This window comes from Barbus barbus, assembly GCF_936440315.1.
Source record: "Barbus barbus genome assembly, chromosome: 6".
In the NCBI taxonomy this organism is placed as follows: domain Eukaryota; kingdom Metazoa; phylum Chordata; class Actinopteri; order Cypriniformes; family Cyprinidae; genus Barbus; species Barbus barbus.
In genome coordinates, this window is record NC_136734.1 from 23,654,803 (window position 1) to 23,674,396 (window position 19,594).

At 36.5% G+C, this 19,594-nt stretch overlaps 1 protein-coding gene across 2 annotated transcripts in view; it reads left to right on the forward strand.

The window, feature by feature from the left end:
• LOC306871701 (rhotekin-like) overlaps window positions 1–19,594 on the forward strand; it is a 69,611-nt gene that overhangs the window by 13,014 nt on the left and 37,003 nt on the right. Inside the window, exon 1 of one of the 2 annotated variants that reach the window (XM_079419808.1) lies at window positions 3,364–4,051. The exons of the other annotated variant lie outside the window; for it this stretch is intronic. Within the exon in view, the coding sequence (XP_079275934.1) occupies window positions 3,953–4,051 (99 nt within the window). The 5' untranslated portion in view covers window positions 3,364–3,952. Of the gene's footprint in view, window positions 1–3,363; window positions 4,052–19,594 lie in introns of those variants that run through there. 2 annotated transcript variants of the gene reach the window in all.

The following is a 19,594-nucleotide window of genomic DNA, read 5'->3' on the forward strand; positions in this document are numbered from 1 at the left end:
ACACAAGAAAGATCAAATCAGTCAAAAGCAGCTAAATTTGTGTATGTTTAGTCTGTTTAATTAGTTTCATAGCATCTAATTAAAAAGACAGCATTATTCTTCTAAAATGTGTGTGTGTTTACAGTGCCTGGGCCTCTTCTTTCTGTTTCTTGTGGGTTGTACAGTGTGTTTGAGATGGGGCTGTGTAGCAGCTGAGGCTCTTTGTAGTGGTTAGCAGCCCTTGTTAGAGGCCTTGCCCTTCCCTCTGTTTGTTTCACAGATGTGCCCTGATTGAACTTCAACCAAAATGAATTAAAAACACAACACAAGCTACACTTTGAATTAGCTGGTGTCTTTATTCACTTATCTTTTAAAGGCCGTAAAGCTTAGAGAGGTGCTGCAGAAAATAAGTCCACACAACTTTTAAAAAAGAGCCTTTTCCTCCTGTCGCAATACTTCATTTCCCTAGATTGAAGTGTACTGCAAACCTGAAGTGTTGTGGTAACTTCAGTATGGTATTTCCTTACTCCACCCAGTTAAATTCCTCCTGCTTTCCACCTAAGCAGCTCTTGCTTTATCACACCGGCCACCCAAACAAGAAGCCGTTTCTGTTATTTTATTCTTGATTGGGAAAGGGAAATATCCCTATGTGATTCATTACATCCAATGAGGATCAAAGGACTGTCAGAAGTTCCTTTTCACCTCGGGTTACATCATCTGTGGGTGTACCAACCCATCCTGATTTAAAACATGTGAATGTCCTATTATGTAACTCAGTAACATGACAAAATTCTGAGGGATTAGTATTAGCAGCATAACTGCAGAAAAAAACAGGGATGATGGCTGTTATACAAACCACTTGTCAAGCTTTCATTCACACTATAGTAAATGCCATCAAAAATATTTTGTATTTGCTTCTTTTCATGGCCACATCTTCTAGGCAATCATTGTCACTGTATAATAGCTCAATTGCTTCTTCATTACAGAAATGTAATGTAAGTGTGATCAACGTAAGCGAGTGCAGAGACCACCTTTCACACATTTTTATATGTGTAATAGCTGTTTTGAATTGTTGTTTGCCCTCAAGGTTGACATCCACTTTTGTTTGGTTTTCTAAACCTTATTGTTGTGATCATTGTGTTCAGATGTGTGCTCATTCTGCATCTCCATAGCCCTTAGTTGGAAATAATGCTTTATTCTTACTGTTAACCCGGGATAGATCACGTTCCATAAAGCTTTACTGTTGTTTTGCACCAGGGACTGTTTTCTTGCATGTTAAACTGGTTAGTAATTTGTTTTTTTCTCTTTGAGTAATTGACATTTTCCATGGTTTAACCAGCAGGTCAAGTCAAATAGGATACAAATTATGTAGATTAGTGTGTTAGATTAGAGTAGGTCTTATTATTTTTATTCATATTTCTGTAGTTAGGAGTCCACTTGTTACATTGAGTTGTTTACCTACTTTTCTATGTGTACAATTCTACAGTCCTTAAAATAAGAGTGCAAAAACTTTCATGCACATATGGTAGATTGAGTTTCACAAAGTCAAGACCCCGGTGTCTACCTTGTTTTCACAAACACTGAGTACCACTCCCTTGGAGCCCACATTTTGCTGTCTATTTTTTTTTTTTCTGTCTCCTAAGACTTAAGCAAAATAACGGATCACGTCTCTGTGTTTCCCATTGTGTGTCCTTGTAAAGTATCAGTCAAAAGAGACTATGGAGTGAGAAGATTTGTAAGTTATAGTGCATCACAGATAATCTGAATATGCATGATCCATTATTATGACTTATTATTATTATTATTATTATTATTATTATTATTATTAAAACTGTCTGATATTAATTGCCAGTAGAAACCCATCTGATGCATATTTGTAGGTGTAGCTTATGAAGCATATTTTGATGGGCATGTTCTGCTTTAATCATGTTGCCACTACAGACCACTTTCTTTCTGTGAGTCAATAACATTGTGGTTTTGGCATGCATCTGAGAAACTGATTATGAATGTAATATGAAGAAACTGAATGGGCTGTTAATGCAAATTCAATAGGATAAGATATGTTTATTTTATAGTCTGAAAGGCTATTATTAGATAACATTTATGGAATATCATTAAATAAAACTTATTTTTCCTTCAAAGTTTACAAAGATCCAAAGAGAAAGAATGAAAGGAAAAGAATGTAATTGAAAATATAAACCCGTAGACCACAAAAAAGTCTATAAATTCAAGTTCTGTTTGCTCTGATTCATTGATTTTACTACTCGCTGCAGTGAGAGGAATCTTGAGTACTCTGAAATTGAACTGTGGCTTTTTAAATAATTGAGCATAAAAGATTGATACCCTGCTAACATGCATACACCACTTTATGAAATGTATATTTCAGTAGTAGTGATTCTCTGTAGAAAATAAAATGTCTAGTCCAGTAAATGTATTACCTGACAGGTGAAATGGTCGATAAAACACTGCTTGGCAATCAAGATGACAAATTGTCATTTATGAAGCTGGATGCCATCATTTTGTGGAAAGTATTAGGCAGACTGCAGTTACTCAGACAAAGCTGTTCTTATTGTAGAGAGGACAGATGGACTCTTTGTTTTCTATTGTTAATGTTCGTATATTCCAGCTGAGGCTGAGCTAGGCTATTCCTGAAGTAGTCAAAAAACAAAAACAAGAATAACAACAATTTAAAAAAAAAAGAAAAGAAAAATAAACACAGCTCAGAATTACACAAATGTTATAGCCATTTAAAATAATATTAAAAATAAATTCCAAACAATTGGGCAAAAAAAAAACATTAAAAAATAAAACAAATACTAGGGCATTATATTCATTTCTAAAATATTCTAAATATTATAACATGTTCTAAATAGGCATATGGGGTAAAAACTTTAACGAATTGCTTAAATGCTTTGGATTATTTTAACTGCTTTAAGCTTTAGAAGATCTTGATCGTCAACCTCAGGAGGTCGCTTTATGAGCTTTTTTAGCTATGGTTCTTGCTATTTTTTCAACCGTCTTTCCACAGTTGGATTTGTGTGATATTTGCCGTTTTCCATCAATACATATTAAACTTAAAATATTAAATAAACATATATAAAACTGCCAAAGTTAGCCATGCACCACTAAATTAGCTGTCATTTATAAGCTGTCAACTAGTGATAATGTTGTAGCGGTTAGTTTGTAGTATAGCCTAAAAAGTCCCATGAAAATCCCATAAATTAATAAAAGCCTAATAACAGTTATTTTTTTATTTTTTTTCTTAAAATAACTTCGATAACAGTATTGAATCACCAAACCCCATCCTGATTTACGTGAATAATTATTATGCTTTTGCAATTGATTTTCGGATTCTGAAGGGCGTGTAGTTTGTGTCGCGCCGGTAGTGTAGTGTGGTGTAGTGTAGTGAAGGCAGTAGCCTACAGTCAGTCCACGCGCTCTGTGTGATGCCCTTTTGTGGGAAAGTCCTACTAGAGCACACAGACACACTCACATCAGTACAGAGGGACACAAAGAATTAAACTGCGTGTAAATGACCAGTTATACAGACGGGATAACGAGAACAGGGTTTGAGGGTGTTAGAAAAGTCGTCTTGCTTTTCATGTAGTAGAGAGCGTTTATTTACTGGATGCAGTCGCTATTGTTGTGAAGAGAGACAGACGCGCTGAGGAGTTTGAGAAAAGAGCGTTTTACTCCTCCGCCTTTCTTTTTTTTGTCGTCTAAACTTATATTTGGTGTTATACGCATGACTCCTCCTGAACTGTAGTTTCTGGACACATGGAACTGGTCTGTGATGTGAAAACTGATTTTCTTGGATACGCCGTGGATTGGATTTAGATGCGAAGTCTGGATCGTGTGGTTCATATGCTCGTCATTTACTTCTCCCAAAAAGGTTCCTCAACTCTCGAGACAGATTAACGGGTGGAAGAGCAGTCTTAACTTTAAATCGGGAGCCGATATCTCTCTTGAATGAATGATGCCCATAGACAGACTCGCAGACATGGAGGAGAAACTTCGTATTTTGGAGGATCTCAATATGATATACATTCGTCAGATTGCCCTCAGTCTAAAGGTAAAGGTGTTTTTCTAACCTCACTTCATCTTTTTGCCTCTTTTGAATTGCTTTAAAATGCTTTTGTACATCTGAAGTAGTTATGAATTGTTATTAGTCTTTAGTTGAACAATCAAGTGATAGCCTCATACAAAATTTTACAAACTGTGTCTATAGCACACTCAAAAGAAGTGCTTTGCATAACTAAAAATCTTAGTTTGGCCTAGTTAAGAAGTTTAGAAGCCTGCAGGTGAAATCTAATTAAATACATTTTGTAATGAGGTTTGAGAGCTCTCTTGCTCTGCCAGTTTTCCAGTGTGATTGTGTCTAAACTCTGTGAGAGTGCATGTCCATTATACAGCTGCTCTTACAATGATGTTGATGTACAATGTCAGTGATTGTTTGTGTCAGTTTGGTGTGTTTCGTCTTGGCACTAATGCTTAATACAGAGAAGCAGCAGCACTATTTCTCCAGTGGTCCTGATATGCAGCTGCAGCCATACAAGACTAAGTCTCATTCGATGAATGTGTGTTGTTGGATGTTTGTGCCTGGTTTGTGATTTCTTTGGTATTCTGTGCCTGGAATCATTAGCACCCATAAGAAAAATACAATATAGTGTAAGCTCTTTTGCAAAATGCCTCCACGGGGACTTCATTTGACTAGCCTTATCTTTGGAAACAATTGCACACTTGGTGATATTATCGGTGTGAATATACTGGTACCTTATTTTCAAGTCAAGCTACCAAAAGTGTGGAAACAATCCCCCTTTCTTGCTTCAAGACATTAGAGTTTTATGGCAGATACCCTTCATCCTGATTTACTAAGTAGGTGGATCATGGTGTCAATTCTTTAATTTAAACACTATTAGAAAGCAGGTGGCACATGATAAACTATATGATATCAAAGTATGTATCAAATGCCATGCTTTTTTTTTAAACCTCCTTTGGTTATGAAATAAAGTAGGTGTCTCTTTGTCCTGCAGCTGTTGTGTGTTAGCAATGCTCAGTATCTCACTGAATGACATGCTGAACACTGCCTCAGCCCCCGAGCTCTATCGGGTTCGGTGTGGTGTTGGTGACCAAACTGTGCTCTTCTCCTAACCCATGCTGAGATCACACCTCGCTCCTGCAGTGTGCCTGTTCCCCTCACCAAGTAGCCTGATTATATGCTCAGTATTCCTGCAATGTGACTTGAAATTTGTAGCCTGTGATAGAAAAGACATGGAGGCGCCTTCTTTGAGCTGAAGGACATCTTCATAAATTCCTGGAGCATTTAAAATAATTCATGGTCATGCATCTCAAAGTTGGCAATCTTGAGTCCTCAGAAGTCAATTAGCTTCAAGCCTCTGTCAATTTGAAAGAGTCTTGATGTTTAAATTGAATCATCCATGTGATCTTCATGTGAAAAATTAACTCTTTGTATGATCTAGAAAGAGCGTGTTCACTGCAGCCCTAGTAGAATTTGTTTCTTGTGGACAGGTTGGATTCCTTCTAATTTAGGATTGGAGAACTTGTCATGCTTGCAGTAATCGTTGATCATGAAAACACAATTGCATGTTTAATTTTAAATATATTTTAGTATATAAAATGTTTAATTTATCATTGTGTGGTTGGTTACGGTGGCATCACAAGTTATGTATAGCTGACAACTGAACTGGTTAGAGATGGGATGAAGGCAGTAATAGATGTTCACAGCACAAGATAATGAAAAAAAAAACTACAGTAAGAGGTTGTGGACTGCTTTGTTTTTTTTAAAGATTAATTTAAGGAGGAAAATCTTTCTGGGCTGTCTGACAGCATAAAATGGTAAATGATTTTGCTTAGCCAGAGTTTGCACAAGGGGGTGATGTATTATCCAGTGCCGCAGAGACAGGAACCTGTGGTTTTCTGAATGATTGGGGACTACTGTTAGCGCTAGCAGTTGCAGTCAGTCTTTTCAAGTTTTAACAAGTCCATTTCAGAATCGAGGCAGCCACATTCTTGGCACTACATGAACATTCCTCTCGGTGTCCTTCCTTTACGATGTTTCTGTCTCTCCTGAAAACCAGAAGAACACTTTCCCGGTGTCGTCACAACCTTTTGTTGCTGCAAAGCTGTGATTCATAGCCTGCTTGTAGTGTTGGGAACAGGAAATAGCTGAGCTTAATGAGCGTGATTGGCTGGTATGATGTCATCTCTGCTTGACCCTCACTGCCTGACCGCACAGACAATAGCATGCTGTAGAAATGGAAGTGCCTTTGTGAGGAGTGATTGCTCCCTCAGGTAGTGCTTAATGTTGTGGTTTGTTTCTGCTCTCCGGTCTCTGCCTGAGGGTTGATTTGGTCACTTTCTCTATATTTAGCTTGCTGATGGTACATTACTTTTTTTTTTCTATATTAAAAATGCATGATCCACCTTAATATGGAGAGACAGATATAAATAAGCCTTTTGTAGGTTGATTTCCCTGAAAGTGTAACCGTGTGCCTCTGTAGCACTATGAAAACATTTTTCTGTTTGTTCGAGAAGACTAGCCCCACAACAGTAACGCTGGCTCAGCCTCAGCCATTTCTGGGATTGTATACTTCTATAGAGGCACGTGGGAGACCATACCAAATATTATTTTTGTGTTCAATCTACTATTGTATTTCTACAACTTCATAAATGGGGAAAATAGAGAGAAATTAGTTACAGCAGTCAGAAAAGAGATAGGCCTAAATGTCACATTTAATGTCACTCCCTCACCAGCTATATTGGAAACTTTGTGCAAGGAGACTTTAATTCTAGGATGCATTAAATTGATCAGAAGTGACATTGTTTATAATATTACAAAAGATTCCTTTTTCAAATAAATGCTGAAAATTATGAAAATAATTAGTAGTTTCCACAAAAAAATATTAAGCAGCACAGTGTTTTCAACACTGATGATAAGAAGTGTTTCTTGAGCATCAAATCAGCATATTAATATGATTTCTGAAGGATCATGTAACACTGAGGGCTGGAGAAATGGCTGCTGAAATTCGGCTTTGCCATCACAGGAATAAATTACATTTTATATTGAAAATTGTTATAGTGAAATAGAAAATAGTTATGTAAATTGTAATAATATTCTACAGCATTACTATTTGTACTATATTTTAAACAGAGCATTGGTGAGCACAGGAGACTTAGAGACCCCAAACCTTTAAGCGGTAGTGCATGATTTTATGATCATATTGGTTAAATAAACATAATATGTTTAATCTGTTTTTGCCATGTAGCAAGGATGTAGCAATTCATTGTGTTCTTCTAGTTGAAAGTCCCACAGATGTGCTTAAGGACATAATGATATAGACAATGTGATCTTTTTATCTCTTCAGTTCACAGTCGTCTTTTCTGTGGAATGAGTCAATAACATGAACTGAAGAAGTTACATGGATTTAGTGATTTCTCTTTCCATTCACACAGCTTGTTTACAAGAATCTGTAGCAGATAGAGGTCTCTCTATATTCAACCAGCAGTGTGTTTACCAGGGTTCCTCCCCTCAGGTGGATCAGTGTGGCCTTTGTGTGTCCAGCCCAGCGGGGGTGATGGCTGCTGCTTGTGTTAATTTCTTATGGTATGTTGTGCAACTAAAACGACCCCAGTAGAATGTTATTGTGCTAGCACAAGAAAAAAGGACTTCATAACTCTGGCCTCCACCCATGATGTCCTGTGGGCCTTTGAACTCCAGCCAGGAGCATGATGAAATGCTTGGGAAAGGGCAGACCTCTCACCTCACCTAGAACCCTAGTGTGACCTGAATCCACCTCAGATAATCTCCATACTTCAGCAGGTACAGGTGTCAGATTTGGCCTGGTGGTGGAGTGATCTTGATATTTGTTTTTACCTCCCAACAATTTGTTAATTGCATAGTTTGGGTATGAAATTTCACCGCACCACCTGTTTCTTTGTTCTAACATCCACAAGAAATGTTAAATATGCCTTTGGAATTCTGAGCTTAGTTTAGCCCTTTATTGAGATGAACTCAAGTGGTCAGCCCAAGCCAGACATGGCTCCCTTCGGGGGTTCATAAGGTTAGAGGTCATCAATGAGCACACGCCACAGCCATTTACTGCGTCGTGTGTCCATTCATCCATAGTAAAAGCAAAGTCTATTTTTTTCACCCAAAAATAAAAATTATGTTATTAGTTACTCCCCCTCATGTCGTTCCAAACCCGTAAGTCCTTCTTTCATCTTTGGAACACAAATTAAGATATTTTCGATGAAATCCGAGAGCTTTCTGACCCTCCATAGACAGCAACTGACACATTCAGTAAAGACATTAAAATAGTCTTTGTGACATCAGTGGTCCAACCTGATGCAGAAGGTTAATAAATAAATAGCCTGGATGCGCTGCACCTTGTTTATAAGCAGAGGAAGATGCAAGCTGTACAAAAAAACTGACTAAGTAAAAATGTCTGAAGATTTCGACAGAGAGGAAGACTTGCCATTTTTTTTGCCCGTCCTTATTCGATTCAGAATATACCGACGATGAACTAACAGAGATGGATATTCTATGTCAGCATCACACGCATGTGTTGTGGTTAGGGATGTAACGATTACCGCTTTGACCATAAATCATGATAAAATTCCCCACAGTTAGTATTACCGTTTCATTTCTGAATTATCATTAAAACCGTATTCGATTACCACGATTTGAACAACTCGCGATAAATAAATACTGTCCAGAATAAAGCACATTTTTCACGTGCGCACAGCAGCAGAGTAGTTTCATTTTGAGTGAAAATAGGGCGGAAAAGCTGGGAGGTTTCAAAAGACTGCTGAGGGAATTATGCAAATGAATTTATGAATGAATGAATTATATGAATGTACCTCTCTAGGTTCTGACTGTCTTCAGAAACGATTCGATGGCATTTTGTTTTCATCTTCGCTCCATGTAATACCTAAAAGAAGTGTTTTTAATCGCAATGCTGCTTTGTTCACGGAGGTTACGGGAAACCGCTGTATTCAGCTTTTCTATAAGGGCCACCTAGTGTCAGAAAGTGGATTTACAGAGACTTGCATTTACATTCAGTCTGTGTGCAGTTTTTTTCTGGCCAAAAACGGACCGAATTTGCATGCCTTGTTGTAAATTGACCAGTTGATGAAAAACAAGCTTATGTGGATTCTACACATTTAAACAATTCAGATAAGTTGTCTAGAATTATTTATGGAGCAGATAAAATGCATATAATCATTTATTAATCAATTATCATTTTGACAACCCTTTTCTGAAATGTGAGGTTTACATTTTTATGAAACTTTTTCAAAGCTTTATTTGAACATTAGATATTTGAACATGCTATTAAATTGTTGTCAGTCAAGTTGTCATTTAAAATCTGAACATCATTGGTCATGTTATTGTTTTAGTGATTTATGCAAACAAAAAGTCATTTTATTTGTTGTTTGTTGATTTTTAAATATAAAACTTTTAAACTACTTTTTACTTTTTTACTTTTTGAACATCTCCAGCACATTTTAACAATACCGTGATAATACTGATAACCGTGATAATTTTGGGCACTATAATCGTGATAAGAAATTTTCATACCGTTACATCCCTAGTTGTGGCATTGTCATGAACACATGTCAAAGACTAACACGGAAGAGAATAAATTGTGGAATAAAGTCGTTATTTTTGTTTTCTTTGCACACAAAGTTTTCTCGTAGCTTCATAAAATTAAGGTTGCCACCGATGTCACATGCTACCTTTCTGGGCCTTGAACACGGTAGTTGTGTTGCTGTCTGTACAAGGGCAGGAAGCTCTCGGATTTCATCAAAAATAACTTAATTTGTGTTCCGAAGATGAACGAAGGTAATGACTGAGTTTATTTTTTTGGGTCAACTTTCCCTTTAAGTAGCTTTGTCAATCATGGATTGTGAGGTTAAAAATTCAGTGTTATACATTAACAAACGTCTTTATTGGATTGTCAAGTCACCTTTTTTTATATAGCGCTTTACACAATACAGATTGTTTCAGCAGTTTAGCAAATAAACGAGAAAGTAACTCTATGTAAACCATCAAATATGAGACAAATTCAAATTCTGCTGTAAAGCAGCTCTAAAAAGGTAATAGTGTCAGTATTCAGCTCAAGTCAGTTCAATGTTGATTCAAATCAGTTCAATAACTGTGCCAATGTTGCAAAGTTCATAATTAAATGAAGTCAATTCAGCTAGAAAGCAGCTTTACAATTAAAATTGAGTTCTCTCAACTTATTTTTGTAGGAGATTCTCAACTTTTGTTGTATAAACATAAAACAAGTTGAGAAGACTCAAAAATCTGCTGAAGCTGGTTGCCTTAAAATTTTAAGTAAAACTTATGTATAAAGCTTAAGTTTTGCTTTCAGCCTAGAGTGTCAATGGTGTCAAATCACAAGTCAAATGACATTACTGAATGTTAAGTCTTTTAACCCCAAGGCAAGCAAGCCAAATTCAACAGTGGCAAGGAACCCAAACTTATGTTAATAAATAGAGTGAGAGTACATATTTGACCAATACTGTATGCTTAACTTCTTTGCAAATAACTCCGTTCTGAACATACATTTTTGGTTTCAAGGAGCCTGAGTGTAACTACTTTTTCATGACTAGGCCCTGTATCTGCAAGGCTCTGGCACTCCTCGTGCCCTCCAGGCTGGGTGGGGTATAAGGAGGAGGGCATAGGCTTGTAGTGAAAGAGGGCATTGTAGTTGGTCACCCACGCCTCAGTGCTGCCTCTATCGTTCCTGGCCTGGGCCCTGGTGTCGTCAGGAACAGGGCTGAATAGACACACTGTGTGCAGGAACCAGCCAAATGTCTCGACTCGAGCCAGCTTCCTTTGGAAAACACCTCCCAGCATCTAATGTGTTAGTGGAGACCGCAAGCTCTCACCCTGGCCCCGTACTTTTATTACTTTATCCCATCTTGCCTGCCCTGCTAAGGCATTCTAGATGTTATGCTTTAAAAAAAAAAAAGAGCCGATAACACCTGCTGAATCTGTTGAGTCAGAATTCAGGTAATGGGCATATGTTTCTGCATAAGACTTCCCATCTATCCAATTTCCCTGACAAGATGTTTCATATCATACATCATAACGCATCAGTCATGGGTCTATATTTGTTGCCTCTCTCACAGAGGACTGCGAAAAAAATATGATAAAGTTATATGCACTCTTAAGGCCTGTTTATACAAAGATGAATAATCAGTGTGAAAATCCAGTGCAAAAATATAAAAATGATTTGAATGAACAGCTGTTCATCTGTTTGACAAACATTTGCTTGCAGTTATTGTCCCTTTTTTTTTTTTTCTTTTTCTTTTTTTTGCAGAAAGGTGGTCTAATCTATTTTTAACTAACAGTGAATAGCAGAAGAATCCGGAATCTGTTTCTTGTCTCTCTACTCTTGTTTTTGTGTTATTTGACTATAGCACCAAAACACCATTGCAAATACAAAAATCAGAACAGTGTTTTAAAATATGTAAAAAACTGTTTGATTTCCTTTCTTCTCTATAACAGGTGAGTGTCAGAAACGTAAAGTTGCGCAATGCTGAAATTTGTGGGTTTATTTTTTTTTTTATTGACACCACCTACTACCAGAGAGAGAATTTACATTTTCATTCTGCCTATCTGCTGTTTTTTTCACAATTGTATAAACGTACATCACATGCAAAATCGAACTGTTGTGTTGATGTGAACAGGCTTTGAGGTGATATTCGATAGATATATAAAAATAATAATCTTATTATTAAAATTATCAAATATTTGTATTAAATATTTTGTGTGCTGTCAAACGATTAATCGCATCCAAAATAAAAGTTTTTGTTTACATACTCTATGTATGTGTACTGTTTATTTATTATGTATATATAAATGCACACACATACAGTATATATTTTTTAAATATTTACATGTGTATATACATTTATACATTAATATTATTATTATTATTATTATTATTATTTATATTATGAAAATATTTAATATATAAACATAGCATATTTTTCTTAAATATATACATGCATGTTTGTATTTATATATACATAATAAATATATACTGTACACACTCATATATTATGTAAACAAACCTTTTATTTTGGATGTGATTAATCACGATTAATCGTTTGACAGCACTAATAATAATAAAAGTCCACAAACTATTTTTATACATTTTGTAAATTTATTATAAAAAAATATAGGCCTAAATTTAATATAAAAATCTATCTCTCATTTCACTGCTATTCAAGATTAGTTTGTTTTTAGTTTTGTGTATGCCTACAGAACTAGCTAACGGCCTGAATCTGGCTGCTGTTTCTGGTCTCAGAAGGACTTCCTTCATGGTATCAGATATGAAAGCAGCGCTGTTAATTTCTGGAGCGGTTCGAGTCCTCTGGCAGTGCCCAGTCAGCTGCTCTATATGCTGAAAGAAACTCAAGACAAACAAAACCTAAGGACAAACCACTCGCTGTAATTTTACTCCTCTTTCCACCCCCAAACATAAAGTTTTATGTTGTGATAGAATTTGTGCCATTTTCCCTCAATCTTTCAGCTGGACGAGTTCTTGCTGTTCTGTAATATAGGTGTTTATGCAGTGACCTATCCCTTTAGCCACCTGCAGAGGAAGCGAATAGAGCCTGCTTGGCCGTGTAATTGAATTGAGCATCACGTTGGTAGTTTTGGACAGGGGGGTGAATGGAACAGCAGGAGGGTCATTTCAGCATCAGTATAACAAACCGATACACATCCACCCTCTTGAGAATAGCTCGCAATTAACTGCTGTTGCTCTTAAAAGCTTCAATCAACACGGATGAGATAATGTACTTTACGCTGTTTGTTCATCCTTTGACACAGTTTGACGGGAACCATCTGGCCGGGCTCCAGGGATATGACTATTGAAGTGTTGGGTGTTTAGCTTATCAGATACAGCTGAAGAGAAGCCCTCGTTCTCCTGGTACTCTCTGCTCTGGGGCTCTGCAGATAATGTGCGACCTGTCTGGATGCTCATGTTCGATTTATTGCTCATTTTCAGTACAGCACCACTTTTTCAGCATGGCCAGTAGATTTTAATGTTGGGGATAAAACTGATTTAGTAGACCTTTATAAGCACTTTATTTTGGGGGTGCTATTTAGATTTATTTTTAGACTTTTTATCCAGGAAAGTGATAGAGTGAGGGGGAATGGGATCGGGACTAGTGCTTAACCAGTATACAGTAGTTTTTTGAGGGCAAATGCCGATCTCTAGAGAGCTGGGTGGCCACTAGCTCATATAAAGCTAATAAATACAATACCACACAATTTAATTTAAATTGGTTAATAGCACAAGCATGCCAATTGCTGCAATTAAATGTATATTAATTTAATATATAGCTAAATATTAACTAAAATAATTTGAAAATGAAAATTCAATTCTCTAATTTTACATACATTACACACAGAATATGACAAAAATATGAAAATGACATGAAACATCCAACTTGTGTACTTGTATAACTTGTATACTTGATGGACAAAAAAACCAAAACCTTTTCTGCCAATGCTGGTAATTTTAAAATGCCAAATATCAGCCAATATATCAGTCGGCCACTTGGAACAGGATTTAGCCAAGATTAAAACTTCAGCTTTATGAGCCATGAGCTCTTATACGACCATCTGTGCAATTTTTGATTCTGTACTCGAAAAAGCATTATGATAACTTTAGTTAATTAAAATAAATTCTCAAATTGTAGATTTGCAGACTTGTAGAGGCACATTCATGAACTATACAAAAAAAAAAATGCACACCACAACCTGGGATTGACCTTTTTTTAGCAGATCATTATGTTCCCACAACATCTGAGTAATACAGAATTGCATTATATGGAGCTGCTGCCCAGGTATGTGATGACATACTACTCATTCATTTGTATTAAAACATGATTTATGTCCACATTGCAAAACTTTGACCTGTTCTTCAATTTCACAAACCTTTAATTTTAGATCTCTCCTCCTTTAGCCTCCCCGCAGTGAAGTGGCACCTTTTCATGATCTAGTGCTAAGCATCTGTCAGTACCTTTGAGATAGATGAGCTACAATTCTCTGCTTGCATCATTGCTGAACCTTTCCTTTAGATTTATGGCTCCACTGGTGGAAATAGATTTTCTTTGTGCGAACAGTTATGCAGTGTCAGCCTCCAGCTCCATCGATCTGACTCCTGCTTTCCATGTAGTGGCAGTTGCTGAGGTTCACATGGGCTGACGAAGGTGTTAAGAAGCACAAGCTGTCTGCTTCTGTTTTCGTCTGCTGATGTCATTGGTACAAACCCCTGAAGTCATTCTTCATAGTTCATAGTTGAACTGGAGAAGGGTCAAGGTCAGACAAGAGGGCTCTCTTAGTAAAATGACTTTTGCTGCTGAAGCAGATGAAGCACATGAGGTTGCTTTGTTTGGATTTTGTAAAGCTTTGTAGTTTGGGTTTAGATGTACAAATAAAGGGTTTTCGCTGGAATCACATTTAATTGAAGTTTTTATGAGTGTTTAAAGTAGACTCTTTACTATACACTTGAGTCCAGTTATGGGTCTTGGTTTACCACCAGTGTGCTCAAAAATATTACAGTATTATCAGCTACTATAAATACCAGTGGATCTGCAAGGTGTTAAATTACTTCCTTAATAAATCTGCATTAAATGAGCTGAGTACAGCTTGTTTAAATTAATGGATCACCCAAAAATACTCATAATAATCATTTACTCACCCTCATGTCATTACAAACCTATATGACCCTTTTTTCTGTGAAATAAAAAAAGAAGATATTTTGAAGAATGTTAGTTGACTTCCTTTTTTCCATTTCCATAGAAATCATTTGGAACCTTTACTGTTTGTTTTCCAAAATATTGGAATTATTGACATGATTTTTTGTTTCACAGAAAAACAAGTCACAAATCAGTCATGTTTGGAACAACACAAAGGTGAAAAGATGACAGAATTTTTATTTTTGGGTGAACTATCCCTTTAAGACCCTGCAGAGGGCCAACAATACTTATTTACTTATCAATATATTCTGGAAACATTGTAACCTTTTTATCCTTTCTTGGTAACTGATCTTTTTTCAGCAGCTCATTAAATAATGTGTCTCTGTCAATAAGCAGATAAAATGGGCCATGCATGAAGACAGGATGTGTATGTATGTAATCTTGTTGTGATCAAGAATCCTTTAGGTTAATCCAGTTTACTGTGCTGCTGTGTAGATACTGCAGGAGCCGTGCGCTGTCTCCCATTGGCTAAGGAATGGGATGGCTAGTCTTGAGCTGGGATGGGATGAGCTGGCATCAACGCTATAGATTAACCCTTCTTTGACAAACCACTTCACATGCTATCTATCTGTACTTCTGTCATTGTATATAGTTCTATCATTCTATGTATCATTCTCTGTCCATGAGGCCTACATTTAAGCCAGCATTTAAAGCATGTCCTGACAAACTGCGCTTTTCAAGTTAATATACAGTTATATGAATTTCTGTTATGTTCTGTTATGAATGGAATGAAATTAAATTAATTTATTGCAATTCTGTTTCCTTATTTAAATTAGAGTTCTAATTCTTCATCCTGTTTGCCACCACAATTCAAATTTAGGAATTTAATTTTAATTTAAAAGACTTAATTCAGTTCTGAATGGCACATAGGAAAAAAATTACAACATTTTTTTGTTGTTGTTTTTGCTTCACTATAAAATTATTTTCCAGCTGACTTTCTGATTTTAATCAATATTGAGCTTTCAATCATCTAACTGTAGAGTTGTTGCTGGGCTTGTTGCAATAATGAAAAAATCAATATTTCCAAAAGCCTTTTAGTAAATCCACTGATTTAACACCACCATTATCAGCTCTACAATATTTCATCTGATGCTTTTAGCTTGGTTTTTTTTTCAGCTATTTATAACTACTCAGTGAATGATTTGTGTGTACTACGGGTAAACTAGGCATTTTAACAAATGCGAGCAAAGGGACTCTAACTGAATGAATGTCACAACATATGGATTTGCATATACAGACATCAAATGTAATGGGTTGTGTATATCTATTAAAAAAAATAGCGATATGAATGTTTACAAGAATATATTGCCATTGGGGATTTCTTTCCTTTCCATCTGTGATGAAATTTTAAATATCTCATGTTTTGCTGCTCTTGTTGTGATATGTGGTCAACTTCCAAACCACATTGCTCATTTCCTGCCTCAATGCACAGCCCCTCCTGAGGGCAGAAATGCTAGCTGTATATTTCTCTCAGAATTTATTGGTAGAACAACATCAATAATGCAATGTGGCATACTGTACAATGCAACTGTGACATCAGGACCAGTCTGGCACTCTTTTGGATGTGCTGTATATGGTGAGGAAGGAAACAAACTTCAGGCACAAGGTCAACACGCCTCAGATAGGAAACAAGATTTTGTTTGCTTGGGAAAAAAATATTCCATCCAGTGAGAAAGTAAATATGGTAGAAATCGGAACTCGCAAGCCAATAAGGAAGAGTTAGAGAAGGTTAAGGAGACTAAACACCAAACCTAATAGACTCTTGCTAGATTTAAAAGTGTTTGGCAAGTGAGATAATTTCAAATCTGTTTATTTTTTATAAAACTTTAAGTGACATGAACCAATGGATTTAAGCATTTAATCTTTTATTTTAGCTTTCCATTGATACCTTCAATATATGTTGTTGTGTTTGTCTCTAGCTGTATCCCAGCAGGCCACTCTGTGACGTCAGGAATTTCAGTCTCACTGTCCTCTGGATGTTTACTTTTGCTCACAAATACATAATGCTCTCACATTCCACAACATACGGCTTCCTGTCTCAGTTTGCCTCCCACCCCCTCTCCTTGTCTTTTGGTCTTGCTTTCACATCCACAGGAGTCCACATATTAACACAAGGCTAATTTTACTCTATGATGGCCCTGACACATTCTCTTGGTCCTTGTGACCAATAATACTCTCTGTGGCAGTTAGTGCAGCTGTTGTTGAACGGATCTCATTTCTCCACTGATATGAAACCATTCCCTAACTGCTAGATATGTGTTTCCACATGGGTGTTGACATATATATATATATATATATATAACAGCCTGTGGGCACATATAGAACATCCTGAGGATGTGTGTGAAATGGTGTTGGGTCAAAAATCCTCTTCCCACTATAAAGGTTTCTTTCATCTTTGCTTGTTTCTCACCATGTTCATCGATTTGTGGAAGACAATTCCCTACTGTAACTCGCTCCCTTTTCCTTCTTTGTTCCCCCTTTCTCGTTTACTCACTCTTCTGTAAACCCACACTGTTTATCACCTCATATTCTTTACACTTATTCAAAATGACACTTTCTTTATTTGACATATATTTATATCACCACAAAAGTATCCAAATATTTAAAGCCAGGCTTAATGCAAATACATGACTGGCTCCATTGCTGCAAAACTTTTGCTGTACTTTTCAGGTGATACGTACACCAAATGAGCTATAATTTTTTTCTCTCTCCTTTGCATATGTAGGTTTATTAAACAGCCCAGTGTCATGAAAAAACATGCCTGTGCAAATTTTTTGCAAAATGATATTGTGTTGTTGCACGTTTGACGTGACTGGCGCTGAATAGCGTGTTTAATTTTCTTTAAAATTGATCAAATTTTAAAGAAATATAGTGAGAAGCTTATAGTGAGAAGCTTCTGTCACTATAACAAATTCCTTGTATGTGTAAACATACTTGGCCAATAAAGCTCATTCTGATTCTGAAATGAGTGTAGCAGCATATTACATTGGTTGTTGTATGTATCACGGCAGTTAAAAAATTACGTTTTCGGTGAGTGGCGGTAAAATGTTGCAAAATTTTATTTTGTTGCACACCATTTTAGCTTGCTTGTACAAGGCTTTGAGCGCTTTAGTGGAATATTGTGGCTTGCGTTTCAGGGGACTTGTACCAGGTGAGCTACCGAGCAAGTTTACAAATTTGAAAAGCCATACATATATGGAGCTAGTAATGTGATTCAAACATGAAAATGTTTCAGGTAAGGGAAAATACAAGCTGGCGTTTTACTGCCTTTAGTGATCATTTGAGCTGGAAACTACAGTGAAATGTAGTCATGTAGTTCCAATGAGCCTGGTTGAAATATTTTATGCAACTATACATTTGTTATATAATTCAGTATCACTCCACCCTGACTGTGTGCTTTTGATTATGTTATTCAGTTACATCAGACATTGTGTCCTACAAAAGCCACCAAAAGCACATAGGGCCTTATGGCATTCATCTTCATTCTGCTGGCTCACTCTTCACCTATTTTTCACCTGGGTGAATACGACCTGCTGTGCCCCCTGGAACAGCCATCTGAAGTGGCTTAATGAATCTAAGAGCATGTCTGTCATAGTCCTGGCTTCAGTCCACCCTGAGCAAGCACTAGGCCTTCGTGTGATTCAAGTAAATTAAATTGTGTGATCGAAACACAACAGGTTTGGTGAAAACGCTACTGAATTGGGTGACCAAGCTGGATATGCATGAGCTGTGATTGTTATTATTATAGGGTTGCTTGTTGTAAGAAAGCCACTAGATAATGAAGGCTCTCAGCACCTAATTAGCGGTTAATGACATCGGGGGCAGCTAAATTGGAATTGATGGACACAGAATATTATTGTTTTTCATAGACTTGTTTTTGTAGCCTTTTGTAAAACTGTTTAACCATATGCCCATGAAGTCATGAAGTCTACTATGAAGTTCTGCATATAAAATAGCTTGTTTAGTGTTGGTTAATCCTTGCAAAGTAGCACTATGATGCAATGGTGGTGTGTTATCAGATGGTATTCAAAGTACAATGTACAAAATACAATAAATTGTAATAAAATTGTTCAAGAACCAGTAATGTCATATTTTAAATTCATTTTGACAGGGGTCTTCAAAACGATGATGGGGATCTGTCTAACATTAAGAACTAATAATTAAAGAAAAGAACAGTATTTGGTGTATTTGGTGTACTGCAATGTGTTTACGTGGTTGTACTGTTATGGAACAGTGTTGTAAATATAACAGAAACCACTGATTTCTAGTTGTGTACTCATTTGGAAGGCCAAACAAAGCACTTTCGCTTTCACAACAAAACACAGCATCAGCATCATCAATTATCAGAAATTATGAGATTGGTTGCTTTGTTAATCCCCTGACAGCTAATAAATTGTAGGCCAACAGTAACAATAAGAAATAATTGTCATCACCTTAAGCTTGGACTATTTTCTTGGACAATATTATCTATAAAGGTGCTACATATATTCTGCCTACATTTATTGTGAAAAGGTCTATGCTCATTTTGAGTTGAATAAAGAATGTTTCTTCCCAAGTTTTTACATTCAACATTAACCGAATAAAATAAGTTGATTATCAGGTTAAGGGGTGGCATCAAAAAGTTTGAAAACCCCAAACCTGCAATATTGTATCTAATCAAAGTACTAGTCTGCACATTCATCTTTAATCATGACGCTCTTTGGAAACTTTGTCTCTTTGGACTCTCGCTGCTTTATAAAGATTTAATTGGTTCAACCCACGTGCTGATCTGAACCTGCTCCACTGAGGCGCGTTATTCCGAGCACTCACT